This window comes from Prionailurus bengalensis, chromosome B3 (assembly GCF_016509475.1).
Source record: "Prionailurus bengalensis isolate Pbe53 chromosome B3, Fcat_Pben_1.1_paternal_pri, whole genome shotgun sequence".
Lineage (NCBI taxonomy): Eukaryota > Metazoa > Chordata > Mammalia > Carnivora > Felidae > Prionailurus > Prionailurus bengalensis.
The window spans coordinates 5,821,134-5,838,778 of record NC_057355.1 but is presented as its reverse complement, the minus strand read 5'-3'; the positions used below and the strand labels follow the sequence as shown (position 1 = coordinate 5,838,778).

General features: G+C 55.3%; 1 protein-coding gene across 1 annotated transcript in view; it reads left to right on the top strand.

Moving 5' to 3' along the window:
* Positions 1–260: 260 nt before the first annotated feature.
* Positions 261–17,645, top strand: part of SEMA4B (semaphorin 4B) — a 39,920-nt gene continuing 22,535 nt past the window's right edge. Inside the window, exons 1-2 of the mRNA XM_043553934.1 lie at positions 261–369; positions 13,843–14,096. Of these exons, the coding sequence (XP_043409869.1) occupies positions 13,958–14,096 (139 nt within the window). The 5' untranslated portion in view covers positions 261–369; positions 13,843–13,957. The remainder of the gene's footprint in view (positions 370–13,842; positions 14,097–17,645) is intronic.

Sequence of the window (17,645 nt, the reverse complement as noted above, 5' to 3'; positions counted from 1 at the left end):
GACGAGCTGTAAGTGGAGGCATCCCGACCGGGGGAGACGGGTACAGCGGCGAGTCTAGAGTGACCGCCCCCGCCCCGGGGCGCGTGGCAGTGGCAGGGCCCCGCTGGGCAGCGGGCGATCCCCCGAGGGCGCCTCCGGACAGTTCCCATAAACAGGGGCGGGGCGGGGCGGGGCTTGGCCGCGGCCCCGCATTTCCGGGGACGCCGCGCGGGACGGAGGTGTTCGGGGGGGTCACTCCGCGTCCGCGGGCAGTGCGTCGGCCCGGCCGGGCAGGCGGGGCGAGCCCGAGGGCGATTCGGGAAGAGGAGCCGCGGCACAGAGGTGGCCCTGCCGTGGGCGGTGGTCGCGCGGGGGCCGTGACCCTCGCAGGTAGGCGCAGGGGGCGGGGCGGCGGGGAGCCGCGGGCCCGGGAGGGGGCGGGCCCGGGCGAGACCGAGAGGCCGCCGCCGCCCCCGCTTCCCGCCGGGCCCCTCTCCCGAGAGGGCGCCACCTGCACGCTCTGATGGGCACTGGCGCCGGCCACTGGGGGAGCGCGTTGCCATGGCAGCGCCGGAGGCTGGGCCCTCGTTCCCATGGCCACCCCGGGGCCTTAGCGCGGAGGCCTTTTAATCGGTGTCTTACTCCTGCTCCCCTGCTCCCTGCTCCCAAGTCTGGAATGGAAAGAGAGGCAGGAGCGCTGGCGGGAGGGAAGTCGTTTGGGATTTGGAAAAAGCCCGGGTCCCTCCTCAGAATGGAAGTCGTGGGACCTTTGAGTTAGGGTTTTTGTCATGGCTGTTTCTGAGTGACACGTGGATGTGGGGGTTAGGAAGGAAAGACGGTTGGTTGGGATCCTGGAAATGAGGCGGCTCTGGTGGCCACTGTGCCGTCATTCTGGTCTGGCAAAAAGACCCAGGAGCTCTGGATCACCTGGGGAAGGTCGTGAGCCCACTGCTCACGTTTCCTAACACGAATGTGAGTAGGTAATTTGATTTATGAGTCACGGGATTCTTGTAAGCGTCCAATGTCACAAGAGCGGTGAAGCTCGTGATTCAAAAAAAGTTATGTTTCCGATTGATGCTTTATTTTTTTTTTATTTTTATGTTTTTACGTTTTGTTTATTTAAGTAATGTCTATACCCAACATGGGGCTCAAACTCATGACCCTGAGATCAGGAGTCACATGCTCCACCGACTGAGCCAGCCAGGCGCCCCCCATCCCCGTTGATGCTTTAGAACTGGAAGAGGTTTAGGAATCCATCTGATTCCATCTTCTCATTTTCATAAAAGAAACTGGACCCAGAGAAGTTAAACTACTTCCCAGGATGACAGTGGGTTGGGAAGGTCACCGTTTGAACCCAGTATCCTGACTTGCAGGCCCGTGGTTGTCGCCTTTGGTGGTTATTTTACTGAAGCTCGGGGAAATCTGGGATATATGTCTTTGCAACCCAGGGCTCAAGCTTTTGTTGACAGGTGATCCAAAGACGGACCACGGAGGCTGGAGCCTTGGGGAGAGTGGAAAGAGCTGCTCTCTACCTCGTGCATGTAGGTCCTGTGCCTTGGGCTCTTGTTTTAATGCGATATCTGACATGATTGCCTGAAATAAACCTCCAGGAGCCAAGCATTCAGCAGCTCTCCAAAATACCATGTCTTTTGAAGCCAACAAATCTGTTCAGACAGATGAGGAAGAAACCCTTTGGCTGCCCTAAAGCAGGGAAGTAAGACTTCCCACATCAGTGAGGTGCTTTTTCCTTTGACAAGCCTGAGAGGAGGGTGGGAAAAGAGATCCAGGAAGGAACACTTGAATGAATCATTTGGAAGTGATTCGAGGCAGTCAGCTAGAGCAGAAAACTCATTTGTTCATTTATTAAACATTTACTGGGTACCCGCTGCTTCTGAGCTCTGCGCTGGGGCTCGAGATTAAAAACCTGAGTTAGGCAGGCCTGGCCCCTACGTTCAAAAAGCTTGTAGAAGAGGTGGCGAGAGAGGGATGCAATGTGTCGGTGAGCGTTTCACCACAGCACAGTGAGTGCCTTTTTGGAAAAGTGAGCACAGTGCAGCCCGAGCCCAGAGGGGCCGCTCCGGAAATCAGCTGAAAATATCCAGGAGTCTAGCCTGCGCCTCCTGGGAGCACTTCTGGGGCTCTGCCAAGGGGCCCCTGGCTGATACCTTTGTTGGGAGACAAAGGAAGGAGCGAGTGAAAGTGTCTGGACAGATGTGGACCAGGATGGGTATTCCCTGGAAAGAACAGTTTAAGGGATCCTGGTAAACTGTAAGCAATATGAAGGCAGCAACCATGTCAGTTTCCTTCAGTGTCATCAGCGCTGACAAGTAGCACGTGCGCAAGAAATACTTTGTTGAGTGAATGGAAGAAGGAGGGAAGGGAAGAGGGCAGGAAAAGGGGAGAGAGGAGGAAGGGAAAGGGACAGTGGCTTATATTATCAAGAGGAGGATGGCTGTACCTTGAGACAAAACCCTGGTTGCAATTCTAACTATAGGTAGAACTTGGCTTCACGTGGGAATAGTTTGCCAAACAATTCGTGTCAAGGTTATAAAACTACTTCAAAATGAGATATAATTTCTTCTTACCCGATAAAGGCTGGTTTTGGAAGGTCCCTGTGTCTGCAGATTAGCACATCTCGTGGAAATGGTTCTTTTTGTGTGCGGGGAGGGGGATTTTTTATTATTATATTTTTTATTTTAGAGAGAGAGAATATAAGCAGGGGATAGGGACACAGAGAGAGAGAGAGAGAGAGAGAGAGAGAGAGAGAGAGAGAGAGAGAGAGAAAACCTTAAGCAGGCTCCATGCTCTGGGCAGAGCCCAGCACCGAGCTCGATCCCACGTCCCTGGGATCATGACCTGAGTCAAAATCAAGAGTCGGAGGCTCAACCAGCTGAGCCACACAGGTGCCCCAAGGGAATAGCGATCTTTTTAAAATCAGAGGAAAGCTCTGATCCCTCTCACCAGAAACGACGTTTCATTGTTGGGGTTCTCAGCTCCCTGAGGCCCACCCTTGGGGTTAAGGGGCCCCCCGCTCTGCTTTGCTGCTCATAGGCTGTAATGAAAGAACTAAGGCAACACTTATAGAACAAGCTCCTGGGAAGATCAAGGTGGGTCTTGCTCTCATTCAGGGGGTTTATGGGGTCCCTGTGGAAAACACAGCTGGCGGAGCTGGGGCAGTGCCTACGCAGCTGGGTGGTCCAGGCCCCAGGCCCAGGGCCCTCAGAAGCCCTCCTCTGCTTGGGACAAGCTGGGCCCCCTGGGAGCCTCATAGCGTACTCTAGCCCAGGGCGTACTCACAATGCATCAGTGGTTTTGCCGGGGTCACGGGCTGGGTGACTGGTATGCAAGATAACTGTCCAAGCGCGGATCTTTGCTTTCTGTGATGCTGTCTCCTGACACCACTGCTTTAGGGTGTGGTGGGTGGGTCCACCTCCCTCCCCCCGGGCAAAGCAGGGCAATGGTTCGGCCTTTGGAACTGCAGGTAATCCGTGGAAGCCACGGGTCCATCCCGCATCACCCTGGTGGGCTTGCCTGCCTCGGTCCACCCTGCAGGAAGCACGGGAATCAAGAGCAAGGTCGTGTCTCTGGGGGATAACTGGGTGACCTGAGGTGACCGGGAGACCACAGGGGTCAAAGAGCCCCTCATCTTTGGGAAGGGAGAGCCTTAGGCTTCTGGAAAGGAGGTTAGTTCCCTGGGGTGGAGGAAGGGCGCTGGCCCGGGCCGCTCTCTCCCTTCGTGGGCCGGTGGCCAGGAGTCTGGAGCCCAGAGTGGGATTCAAGGAGGAAGAACTTGGTTGCAAATGGGGAAATGGATTCCTGACTTCTTGGGATCTGGGGAAGGGAGGGGCCCCAGGCCTGACAAGTCAAACTGGAAACCAGACTTCCCTAGATCTTTAGAACATCTACCTCCCACCTATGAGTGGCCACAGTGGTTTCAGAGAAGGAGGGTCCCTGTGCCCCTTCCCGGGTGGCAGGTACCAAGCGTCCCCCAGGCCCTCCGGGCCCCCTGTGTGAGCAGGCCCGCAGGCACAGGCGCACAGCCCCTCCTGAACTTGTCGGGGGCAGGGCAGCGACAATGGCAACTTCATGTTCTACCGTGTCAGGACTGGGACAGGTTGAGCCCTGCTGGTTGCACCACAGCCCCGTGGGGCAGGGGATCCCCTCCCAGGGAGTGGCCGACTCAGGCCCCAACAGGCCCCAGCGGGGCTGGCACCGGAGCGGGTGGCAGGCTTTTTGCCACAGCCGGCGCGGCCGGGGCCTGGGCTGGGCGGGCCAGTTCCTTCCCCCTTCGAGAGGTGCAGCCTCGGCTCTGGGCTTGCAGGAGGCAGCTGAGCCCCACGGGAGAGGCCAGAAAGGGGGTCCTCGGGCCTGGGCACATAAGGTGGTTAAAAGTGACCGAGGTCGTGCCAACTTTCAGGTAGAGCGAGGCGAGCTGCCCCCATAAGAGGCCTGGCTGTGTTCGCAGATTATTCACCGAGTGCCGCGCTGCCGGTCACTCCGTGTGCTCGCTCTCCCGCCGAGCCCCGTGAGGTTCTGCTAGTGGTCCCGTCTCACAGAGGAGGAAGCCGAGGTGCAGAGACGTCGGCGTGGGGTGTGGCCGTGCCCACAGCCCACAGGGTAACGGGTGGGGCTGAGATTCTCCTTGGGACAGAAGACCTGGCGTGCTTGGCCACTGGGTTCTAGCACTTAACCGGAGCCAGAGAGACCCAGGCACCGGTGGAGGGGTCCGACTGGAGCGGGGAACGGCCACGGGCCCACCGGCATTTTTTGCCAGACTCTGGTTAAAGGCTGCCTAGGGGATCCCAAGGCAGTGTTGGCGCCCACCCTGTGAGTGGCCTCAGCCGCAGAGGCTGCGGCCCGAGAGGACGCTCCCAGCCCCCAGGAGCTGGAGTCGTTGGCAGATTTGAAAGCACACGCAGGGTGTGCCGGCTGGTGTCGCTTCCTCATCCAAACGTATTGATGCTGCAGCTGAACCGCTGCCCAGCCCCCGGGGAGGTGCCCAGCCCCGGCAGGGGTGGGGGGTGGGGAAGCTGCAGCTGCAGGTTGGCACGAGAGGAGGGCCCAGGGCTACGAGGGGCTGGTGGCGGGGGGCCAAGGCCCCGGGGAGCTGGGCCGCAGCCAGTGCGTGTCTGTGAGGCCTGGCCGGGCGGCCTGCCAGCGGAACCCAGGACGGGGCGGAGCGCGGTGCCGCTCCGGGAGGGGCGGATGGGACCTCTGGGTTCAGGCTCCACTGGGCTTGGCGGGAGGCCCCTCCCCGTGGCCAGCAAACAAAGCAGTGACTCCCGGGGTAGAATTGTGGGAGCTGGAAAGCAAGGTTGCCCTGGGTGGGAATGAGAGCAGGCGGGCCTGGCCGCGGTGGGGGCGGGGGTGGGGGGCCCCCGGCGGGAGCCGTCGGTGCCCCAGGTCGTGGACCGCCTGCACCTGCGCAGGGGCCGTACCGATAGATGATTAATGAACAGTGATCGCTGGGGAAGCCGGCTGTGCCCTGGGCTGACCACCCCACTGCCAGCACTTGCCCTGTGCCTGCGTCCCCTGCCGTTTCCCCTCTGTGCTGAGCGGGTTAGAGAGGCGGTGGGCACGTGGGTTCCTTCGCTTTGTGTTTCTTTTTTTTTTTTTTTTTAATTTTTTTTCAATGTTTTTTATTTATTTTTGGGACAGAGAGAGACAGAGCATGAACGGGGGAGGGGCAGAGAGAGAGGGAGACACAGAATCGGAAACAGGCTCCAGGCTCCGAGCCATCAGCCCAGAGCCCGACGCGGGGCTCGAACTCACATACCGCGAGATTGTGACCTGGCTGAAGTCGGACGCTTAACCGACTGCGCCACCCAGGCACCCCTCGCTTTGTGTTTCTACCCGGGCTTCCCTTTATTTCCTCTTTCTCTTGTAGCCTTTCTTATTTCTCTTCATTTTCTCCCTCTTCTGTCGCTATTCTCACTTTGTTCTTCCCCCACTTGATTCTACAGGTGACTTGGGGTTTTTCTGAGAGAGGGAGAGAGAGAGAGAGAGAGAGAGAGAGAGAGAGACTCTTAAGCAGGCTCTATGCCCAGTGTGGAGCCCAGCTCGGGGCTTGATCTCATGACTGTGAGATGATGACCTAAGCCAGAATCAAGAGTTGGACGCTTAACCCGACTGAGCCACCCAGGTGCCCCCCCCAAGTTGTTTTGTTTATTTAACCTTTTGGCCTCTTTGTGATTTTTTTCCCCCATGAGAACAGGTGTAAGATATGAACTTACATACAGGAAAACACACACATCTTAAGTGTACAACTCAAAACATTTTAACATTTGTATACACTTGGGATACCGGCACCCAGCTTAAGACAGAGAATATTTGGGTCATCCCTAAAGTTTCCTCGTCTGCCTATACTAGGCACGTGCCCCCTTGTCCGAACATCTCTCACCATAGAGGAGTTTTGTTTGGCCCCTTTGTGTGTATTCCCACGCACAGTTTACCTTTCATTTGTGCGTTTTTGTCCTTGTCGTGTATGTGTGTGTGTGTCTGTGTGCTAGAGAGGGGGCGAGAAAGGGAGAGATTGAGAGGGAGGGAGAAACACAGAAGCAGACAGAAGGGACCAGGGTCAGGATGGGAAGAGGAAGGGCCAGGGCTGTGTGAGTGCAGATGGGGAAAGAGAGGTCCAGGCTTGACGACTTCATCTTGCTGGCAGTGGGTGGGGGGGGGGGGGGGGCGGGGGGGGCCTACACAGAAGCATTGCTTTTCTCTTCTCTCTTTTTATGCTGTCTTTCCAAGCCGCCCCTGAGCTCTTTATAAACACCGATGTACTGGCCGAGAAAGACTTGCCTACGTCCAAGAGTGGCATAGGGGAGCAGGAGACACAGCGTTGGCTTGGGAACCACTCTTGAGCCCACAGGAAGTCAGCTCAAATGAGGTTTTTCTCAGTCCATCGTCCTCCTGTTTTTTCCAGCCTGGGGAGAACAAATTAGCACGCTGGCGGAAGACAGGGAAGCCCACGAGAGCCGAGGGTGGGGTGTGGATTGGAGGACACATCTCCGGGCCAAAGTTGGGCCCCTCATTTTGTCAGCCCTAGCAGAGCGCCGTGCTAGGCGGTGGGGGTTCCAAAGGCAAGACTGGTCACTCTCCCCAAGAGGCTTGCCACCCAGTTGGCATAAGACGCACTTGAAGCATTTCGGCAGCCGTGAGCAGGGCATAATTAACCACCCGGCGAGGCCTCGTTAGCCCCTGCCTCCTCTCCTCGGGGATGAGCAGAACAGGCAGACAACCCTTGTGTTGCCAAGACACTAGGGCAAACCAGCCGTGCCGCCATTTGGGGAGCTAGGTGACATGGGGATTTGGGCACTCAACAAATACCAACTGAGCACGTGCCGCTGCCCAGGCCCTGTTCCGGGTTAGAATGGTAGGCAGACGGTAGAAGGAAATGCTGCGCCAAGGTAGTTGGTACCTTGATGTCAACAAGATTTCTTGCAATTTTTTTTCATAATACTCTTGTGGATACTACGGAGAAGTGTGGGCTAAGGAGGGCACTTAGGACACAGCTCTTTGTTCAGCCCTCAAAGGATGTTGATCAGTTTCACCCTGATAGAGGTCTCTAGTGGCGCTGGGCTCTGCTTTTGGCCCCATCTTACCCAGTTCCCCCCCCCCCCAAAACTTCCAAAACACTAATACACAAACACCTGTAACCTTTCTTTTCTTTTCTTTTCTTTTAATTTATTTATTTTGAGAGAGAGAGAGTGTGGGAGCACTCCGGGGGGAAGGACAGAGAGAGAGAGAGGGAGAGAGAGAATCCCAAACAAGCTCCGCACTGTCAGCACAGAGTCTGACATGGGGCTCGACCTCCCGAACTGTGAGATCATGACCTGAGCTGAAATCAAGAGTCAGATGCTTGACTGACTGAGCCGCCCAGGCGCCCCACACCTGTAACTTTTCTATATTAATTAGTGGTTAAAACTTTGTGACAGCTGCAGTCACACCGTTTCTAACACCCACCCATACACACACAGCACACTTATTTTTGCTGAATCATGTGAAAGTAGGTTGCAGACATCATGACACTTTACCTCTACAAAACCTCAGCAGGCATTTCTGGAGGATGATAATATTCTCCTGAAACCACAATGCCTTTATCATCCCTACGAAAGTGACCACTAGTGCCGTAATATCTGACACACGGTGCTTCGTAACATTTTCCCGATTCTGTTTGGCGTTCTGTTTTTCTCTTTCAAGATCCCATCAGTTTCACATATTTCATGTGATTATCATGCCTTGTTAGTTTCTTTTTTTATTATTATTATTTACTTTTTTATTTGTCTTAATTTACACCCAAATTAGCGAGCCTATAGTACAACAGTGATTTCCGGAGTAGATTCCTTGGTGCCCCTTCCCCATTTAGCCCATCCCCCCCTCCCAGGACCCCTCCAGTAACCCTCAGTTTGTTCTTCGTATTTATGAGTCTCTTCTGTTTTGTCCCCCTCCCTGTTTGTATATTACTTTTGCTTCCCTTCCCTTATGTTCATCTGTTTTGTCTCTTAAAGTCTTCATATGAGTGATTTTTGTCTTTCTCCGACTGACTAATTTCACGTAGCATCATATCCTCCAGTTCCATCCATGTTGTTGCAAATGGCAGGATCTCATTTTTTTTTCATCGCCAAGTAGTGTTCCATTGTATATATACCACGTCTTTATCCGTTCATCAGTTGTTGGACATTTGGGCTCTTTCCATACTTGGGCTATTGTTGATAGCACTGCTATAAACATTGGGGTGCATGTGCCCCTTTGAATCAGCATTTTTTTTTTATCCTTTGGATAAATTCCTAGTCGTGCAATTGCTGGGTCATAGAGTAGTTCTATTTTTAATTTTTTGAGGAACCTCCACACTGTTTTCCTGAGGGGCTGCACCAGTTTGCATTCCCATGTCTTGTTAGTTTCTTAATCTAAAATAGTCCCCTTGTCTTTTTTGTCTTTCACCAGATTGACGTCATTTTTAAAAACTTTTTAAGTTTATTTTGAGAGAGACAGAGCACAAGCAAGGGAGGGGCAGAGAGAGGGGGGAAAGAGGATCTGAAGCAGGCTTCAGGCTCTGAGCTGTCAGCACAGAGTCCGACGCAGGGCTCGAACCCACGAACCATGAGATCATGACCTGAGCCGAAGTTGGACGCTTAACCGACTGAGCCACGTAGGTGCCCCTAAAAATTTTTTTAAGGTTTATTTTTGAGAGAGAGAGTGCGTGTGTGTGAGCGAGCATGAGCTGGGGAGGGGCAGAGAGAGAAGGGGACAGAGGATCTGAAGCAGGCCCTGAACTAACTGACAGCCGCAGGGCTGGAACTCATGAACCATGGGATCATGACCTGAGCCAAAGTCGGAAGCTCGACCAACTGAGCCCCCCAGGTGTCCCCAGACTGACCTTTTGGAAGAGTCCAACCTAGAATGTAGATGCTGGATGTATCATCAATGTATCAGCATTGACCGATGTGCTCTGAGGACTGCTAATGTTTTGCATGTCTTACCGCATCATGCTGGGGGGGGGGGGGGGAACTGTGTCAGCTAGTCGCCTTACTGGTGATGCTACTTTAGACCGCTTGGTTAGGATGGTGGCAGCCAGTGCTGTCCCTCAGAGATCCGATTTCCCTTCCGTAATTAGTAAAGTCGCTGTTACCACAGACTTTGAGACCTTGTTAACCCGCGGTTTCCTAACAATCTTCCACCCGATGGCTTAGCATCCATTGATTACCTTCGCTTGAATCAAGATTTTTCTGAAGTCTATTCTTCTTCGTCAGCTAACATTCCTTTGTAAAGACAAGCTTCCTTTCTTTTTCTCTCTGTGTGTTTTCCTCAGTTTCACTGTGGACTAATGGATTGTTTTCTTTTGATGCATTAGAACCCATTACTTCAGTATGCTTTTTGATTTTCAGATTATCTCAAGTTTAGTCATCAAGCGGGGTCAAAGTTTTTATGACGCTATCCCATTAATCTTTAATAACTTCCTTGCTTTCTAGCCCAACGAAATGTCCCAGGCTCGCCTTGTACTTTCCCATTCATTTCCCCAAGGAGTCCCAGTACCTTTTATAAATGAGTGTTATTTAGGAACCAGGAGCTGGGTGCTAGGATTGCTCAGCCAATATATTTTTTTAAGATTTTATTTTTAAGTAATGTCTACACCCAGCATGGGGGTTGAACTTACAACCCCCAGATCAAGAGCCTCATGTTCCACCAAATGAGCCAGCCAGGCATCACGACACCCAATATTTTTTATCAATGACTTGAATAAAGGCTAAGAAGTTATTATCAAATTTACAGATGATTGCGAACTGAAAAGAGAAGCCAAATGTGTGATAACAGAATTAATGCTCAAGATGACCTCAATAGGATGAAATCTGGACCAGAACCAGTAGATTCAAAGAGATCAATGTGGGTCGCCTGGGTGGCTCGGTCGTCTGGCTCAGCGTCTGGCTCAGGTCGTGATCTTGCACTTCCTGAGTTCGAGCCCTCCATCAGGCTCTGCGCCAACAGTGTAGAGACTGCTTGGGATTCTCTTTGTCTCTCCTTCTCTCTCGGTCCCTCCCCTGCTCGTGCTCTCTCTCTAAATAAATAAATAAACTTTTAAAAAAAATTAAAGGAGGGGCGCCTGGGTGACTCAGTCGGTTAAGCATCCAACTTCAGCTCAGGTCATGATCTCCCGGTTCGTGAGTTTGAGCCCCACGTCGGGCTCGGTGCTGACAGCTCGGAGCCTGGAGCCTGCTTCAGATTCTGTGTCTCCCCCTTTCTCTCTGCCCCTGCCCTATTCACACTCTTGTCTCTCTCTCTCTCTCTCTCTCTCTCTCTCTCTCTCTCTCTCTCTCAAAAATAAATAAACCTTAAAAAAATTTTTTTAAACAATTAAAGGAGATCCATATGAAGTCCTGTGCTTAGGTTGAAAATGTTAAATTGCGTAATTTGAGGTTTGGGGGGAACTCTTTACTAGAGCAAAGTTGATATCAAAAAAGTAGCTCTGGTGGTTTGTTGACATGAGCCAGCAGTATTCCGTGACTCTTAGGTCATATTCATTCATTCATTCACGTAGCCACGACTTACTGAGGGTCTCCCATATGCCCGGCACTGCTTGGGCCGTGTTAGTTAATAACTAGCTCAATAAGCAAAACCGCTGCCTTCCTCAGGCAACATTCTTGGTGCTGGGGAGTGGGGGCAGCTGAGGATTCCAGACAGTGAGGAAACACTAAACAAGAGTGATCGGCGCTTTGGAAAAAAAAATCTCAGGGTCAAGGGAATCTGGGGAGAAGTTCAGATTCTTCCAAGAAGGTGATCTTTGAACAAAGATGTGAAGGAAGCAAGGGACTCAGTCACTGGCTGTCTGGGGGAAGAGTGTTCCAGGCAGAGGGAGTAGCCAGGGCCAAGGTCCTACCCTGAGTGCTTGGCCTGGGGGCGGGCCTGGCGTAGATGGTGGCGAGGTGGGGGTGAGGATGACTCACGGCCTTGGAGACCACTGTTAAGTCTTGGGCTTTTAGTCTGAGCGAGACGGGGACTCACTGGAGGGTGTCGAGCAGAGGAGTGCCATGACCTGACTGTGGTTTCGAAAGACTCACTCTCGTTGCTGAGTTGAGAACAGGTTGCAGGGGAGCCAGGGTGGAAGCAGAGGCAGCCATTAGGAGGACCTCAGAGTAACCAAGAGAAAGAGGGTGCTGACTGCAACCCCCCACCCCCTGGGGAGGTGGTAAATGGTCAGATTATGGACTTGCTAGGGGGTCAAGTGTGAGAAACCAGAGGAAAGAAAGTAGTTTAAGGTTTTTAACCTGAGCAGCTTGAAGATGGAGTTCCTTTAAATGAGTTGGAGAGGGGTGCCTGGGTGGCTCAGTCGGCTGAGCGTCCGACTTCAGCTCAGGTCATGATTTTATGGTTCGTGAGTTCGAGCCCTGCGTTGGGCTCTTTGCTGATGGCTCAGAGCCTGGAGCCTGCTTGGGATTCTATGTCTCCCTCTCTCTCTACCCCTTCCCCACTGTGCTCTGTCTCTGTCTCTCAAAAATAAATAAATATAAAAAAATTTTTAATGAGATGGAGAAAGCTCATACAGGAGGGGCCCCTTTGGGGAGGGGGAGGGGAGAGGTCAGGAGCTTAGTGTAGGACATGCTGGATATGAGATGCCTGTCAGACAAGACAGCCCCGTAGAAATGTTGAGGCCATCTGGAGTTCGGGACAGAGGTCGTGGCTGCAGATAGAAGCTTGGACATAACATAACTGGCTACAGACAGACTGACACCATTAATAGAGGTGAAGTGTCCAAGGCTTGGGCAATGCTAGAGCCCCGAGTGGTAGGTGCTGTCCACGCCCCGTGTGGAATTCTGTGTCCAGTGCTGGAAGCCCCTTTATAAAGGGGTGCTGTTAGCCTGGACCATGTCCACAGAAGGGTGTCGGGATGATGGGAGGTACAGAAATCACGGAGCATGAGGAAGGGCTCCCTTTGAGAGGAGACCTGGTGCTGTGTGAGTACTGTGCCCATCTCCTGACAGCCACCCTGTGGGAGAGGGTGCGGTGAGCCCTGGGGGTGGGCTGAGAGCCAAAGCTGGTGGCTCTGAGGAAGCTAGTTTTGGCAGGGGGTGAAGAGGAACTTTCCAGCTAATTCCTGGAGAAACCTGCACCACTGCCCTGGAAATGACCAGCCTGGCGGAGGTTTTCAAACTCTCTTTGACCTGAAGTATAGGAAGAATTCCATTTTACTGTGATCCTGTGCACATTTAGGAAAAGGTGAAACACGTTTCCCCACACCTTCTTATCCCTTCCATCATCATTGCACTTCCATATTTGCTTTTCTTCTCCCCCCTCCCCCCCCCCCCCCAGCCCCAAAGAGGGCTGGAACTCAGGACCTTGAGATCGAAACCTGAGCTGAGATCAAGAGTCAGAAGTTAAAGCTGAGCCACCTAGGTGCCCCATCCGCTTCTTTTTTGATGCTAATAGGGAGCCCTTAAATTGATTCCAGGACCCACTGGGAGGTCCAGTCTGCAGCTTGACAGCCCTGGTCCCGTCAGAACTAAGCTCCATCCCTGAGGATGTGAGGAGCCAGGAGGATTGCGGGTGGGTGGACCTTGCCTCTTCCAAGTGGGTGCCTGTAGGATTCCACTCCAGTCTGAGGGAGTCTTTTCCCCTCCCAGGCAACGTGCAGGCTGTGGAGGAGCTCAGACGCCCCTGGCACTACCTTATACCCCGTTACCCCACTTAGGCTAATCTTGCCTCGCCCCCCCCCCCCCCCATCCGAGATGCGGCTTCGTGTGGGCAGAATCCTAGGCGTGGATGGCCGCGCAGGGTGCCTAGAGCGGGCGCTGAGCCTGTAGTGACCGCCCTGCCAAGACCCCAGGTGGGTTGACCGGTGCAGAAATTAGACTCGGAAGCAACCAGCCTGGTCGTCAGCACGAGCTCGGCCGATTCCTTTGGTCACGGGCAAGTGGGTGCTCGGAGCACTAGCGCGGGGGTGGGGGGTGAGGAGAGACCAAGGCTCGACCCTCGGGAGGCGCCCAGGGAGAGACCCACGCGTTTTCCCAACCCCACGCGCTCAGGGGGTCGTGGAAAAGCAGGAAGGGGGTGGGGCGGCGGCGGCAGGGCCCGCGGGGTGGGGGCCGGGTGGGACCGAGGGGGCCGCTCTGCTCCGGGGGCGCACAGAGCAGGGCGCAGCACGCGGCCGCCGCTCGGGCCTCCCGCGCCGGGAGGGAGGAGGGAACGGGGAGGTGGGAGGTGGGAGGAGGGAGGCGGGGCGGGCTGGGCCGGGAGCGGCGCGGGAGAGGCCAGGCCGGGCGCCCGACTTCCTCCTTCGGCCCCTCCCTCCGCTCGCGGGCTGGCTCCGTCCGGGAGGGGCCGGGTTGGGAGGGAGGGGGCTGGCGGCCCACGTGACCGCAGCTCCCCGCCCAGGTCGAGAGACCCGGGCCGTCTACGGCGGGGCGGGGCCGCCACCCGCGAGTCAAGTCGAGCCACCTGAGCCGGAGCCCCGAGGACGCCGTTGCTCCCCGCTGTCCGGAGCGCCGCGATGGGCCGGGGGAGCCGACCGCCCGCCCAGCGGAGAGCGCTGCCGCCCTGGCCGCCGCTGCTGCTTCTGCTGCTGCTGCTGCTGCTGCCGCCGCCGCCGCCGACTCGGGCGCTCGCCCCTCGGATCAGCCTGCCGCTGGGTGAGCGCTGGGGCGACCCCACGGGGGCGCGGGCTGGGGTCGGAGGGAGGGGAGGCGGCCGGGAGGTGCCCGTGCGGAGGCTGCCGTGACAAAGGAGGGAGGGAGGAGGGGGCCTGTCGGAGGCTTGGGGTCCATTACGACCCCTCCTCCTTTCGGAGCGCTGCGGGGAGGGAGAGAGCAGAGAGGGCAGCTGTGGGGCCGCGGGCCCCTTTCTTCCCTTTTGGTGGGCGGGGAGGGGGTCTTTCTCCAGCTCTGTTGTCCCAGCTCGCCCCTTGGTAGGGCGCCCTTTTCGGCGGTGGCGCCCCCCCCCCCCCCCACCGCCAACCCTTTCGCTCCCCGCCCCCCCTCGCCCGGTGCTGGCTACCCGCTGGTCCGCCTGCCCATCTGCTTGTCTTTGATGCTGACCAGAGCCAGCCGCTGGGCCGCCCCCGAGGGCGTCGCGGGGTGGAGGGGGCCGTACTTGCCGCCCCGTAAACACTGGGGTTCTGGTATTCCCAGCAAGTCGCAGCAGGACTCCTGAGCTGCGGCGGGACGGGAGTCCCGTCCCCACTCCCAGCCTTTCACCCTGGCCTACCCGCGCAGTCCCGGCCCCCAACAGGGTGGGAACCCTTCCGGGGGCCTGAGAGCAACCCCAGGGATGGGGTCAGCTCTGAGATACCCAAACCCAGGGAGAGACTCCTCCTTGGAGTGCTCTGGGAGTACCATCCTCATTGGTGGGGTCCCACACCTGGTGCTCACGCCTGCTTCAGTGGCCCCCTCCCTTTCCAGCCATGGCTGTTCCCTCTTCTTATCCCCTTGGATCTCCTTCGCCAACTCCTCTTTGAAATCAGAGGGACCTGGATTCTAAGTTCATTTCTACTATTGGCCAAATAATTCCCTTATTCCTGTGCTCGGGTTATGTCATCTGCAAAATGGGCACAGTCGTAGGTACCTTGCAAGGTTATCTTGGAGACTTCATAATACTAGGTGAGTTCTTTGGGCACAAGGTTTATAGGGCCTCAGTAAATGTTGTTTCTCTAAGCCCTTTAGCTTGTTGTCACATTGGAAGAATTTGAATAAAAGGCATATAAATTAGAGGTTACAGATTGGAAGCGTACCAGACTTTCTTCTCTTTATGGCACCCCCACCCCTGAAAACATTCTGTGTACAAAAGGGAAGAGTAGCAGAGTCAGCACTTAGGTTAAGTCAGGGTCTCCTGGCCTTCAGGAACCCTGTCTGAAACATTGCAAGGTGGTATCCAGGAGATAGCTTGGGTTCAAATTCTTCTCGGTCATTTAGTAACCATATGACCTTGAGCAAGCTACTGAACCTTTCTGGGCCTTGATTTCCTCATCTTTAAAATGGGATAATAATAAAGCACGTACCTCACAGTCGTGAGGTTTAAATACGTTTATGTTTGAAAAGTCCTCAGGACAGGGCTTGGTACATAGAAACCGCTCAGTAAGTGTTAGTCGTTGTTATTGTCAAGTGTTAAGCACAGGTTTCATTCTTGTACACGCTGCACAGAGGCAGGTGACTGCCTGCGGTGGGGGCGGCGCTGGTTTGTTAGTTTGACCACAGTCCCTTGGGTGCTCTGTCTCGTTAAGTGAGGATAAACAGGTGTATCCGGACCCAGGCCTACGGCCTTGCCACTTTGGGTTATGGCCACAATTGCCTTTACCCTTAGAACAAATACTCTGATGGACTCCGCTTATGGCCCTGAGCTAGCTCACAGAGTCATATCAACTGCAGCAGGTCTGGTGTCCAGCTCTGGAACCGGACGGGGACCGCTCAGAGGATAACTGAGAGGCAGGATCGGTGAGCTCTGAGTGGGAACCGAGAGAATCTGCGTCTGAAGAGCAGCTAGAACACTTGGTGGTTGTTACCCACGTAGCTCCCAGCCCTGAGCCACTTCCACAAATCTGACTGTTGCCAGGCTCCTGTCACACACCAGCACCCCCTACGCAGGTCACTCGGTGCTCCGGTCTGGAATGTCTGTGTCACCCCCCCCCCCCCCCCACACACACACCGTATGTTTAAAAAGTCCGAACTCCCAGGGGACTGAGACGCAGGTTCACCTGTTAGGACTGGCGCAGACGCACCGCACAAAGGTGCCCCCGTGAGAAGTTCAGAGGGCCTAGATATGCAGTCGATACTCTGCTCTCCAAGCTGCGGATCCTAGAGAAAAAGACGTCCTGCTGTGTTCTTGAGGCTGGGTCTGCCCGAGGGGACCTCTTTTTCTAGCCCCCCTCCAAAGCCCTGGAATAGGTTAGCAGCACCTCTACACCTGAATTTGTGAGCACACATCCACACTTCACCGATGCGCACCACAGCTCGGAGCGCTGGCCTCCCTAGACGTCCTCCTGGCCCCTGATACCCCACCCGGGATGGAAGCCCCAGAGAGGAATGCCCCGGTGACTGAACGGACTCCCCCTCTGAGCATGGCCGTAGGCAGTTTCCTGCCTCATCCCCGGGGGCTTGTTAGATGTTCCTGGCGGTGTGCCTATCCTGGCTAGGCCCCTGGTGACCGTGGGGACTCCTTCACGGAACCGGGAGACAGGCATGGAAGTAGAGACCGCACCCCCCTCCCCTGCTACCTGCCCTCTCCTGCTGAATTCCCACCCACGCTCCCGAGGGCCCAGATGCCTAGAGACAGTGGGCTATGTCTATGGTTTGGAACCAAATCTCCAGAAGTGGAGCATCCAGTTGATGACGGAACCCTCACTACTGTTGATCTACAGCGGATTCCTGGGACTGTCAAGGAGGGGATACCCCATTTGTGGTCTCATCCAGTGGTCAGGAGGGGGAGGAGGCCCGGGGGCTCCAGGGCCAGCTGGACGAGCAGAGAGGGCTCAAGAGGAAGTTACTTGTCTCTGTGGAAGGAATGCTTCAGAGGAGGGTGTGGAATTTTGGTTCTCTTGCGCTGGAAACTGCGGTGTGGAGTTCCAAGACCGAAGGCTCGGAAGAGGAGAGATGCTGAGTGGAAATGATGGCCCCGGTGTGTGAGCTGCAAGGCCAGTGCAGCCTGGCCATGTGGAAAGGAACAAAGCAAACCTTCTCCTTTGGCCCACACGAGTCTTATTGAGTTCTCTTCTTTGGGCAATTAAAAGGAGTTATTAATTGCCTCCTGCCCCAGAAGTGCCTGTCTGGAAAGCTCTGGACACAGGGTTTCCAAACCAGATTGGAAATAAATAAAGCCACAGGCCTGCAGACGGCGCTCAACAAAACGCCATTGAGCCGAGGAACTGGGCATTGGCACAGATCAGGCATTTGCCCTCTGACCCTGGAGCGGACCCCCAGGGGCATGGCTGCCCTGAGAAGCCCCCGGTGCAGGCTGCTATCAGAGTCCCGCCAGCCGGTTACCGGCCTCCCTCCTTGATGTGGCCTCAGCTCCACATGAGCGTTTGTCTTCAGCTGTGGCCTGTGGCCTGGCGTGTTCATGGCCCTTCGGAGCCAAGTGGAAAGAGCTGCCACTATGGGCGCTAATAGCCCGGCCTCGAAGCCTGGCCTGGCTCCTCACTGCACCACCTGGGGCAGGCTGGGAGTAACGGCAGGACCCTCCTCACGGGG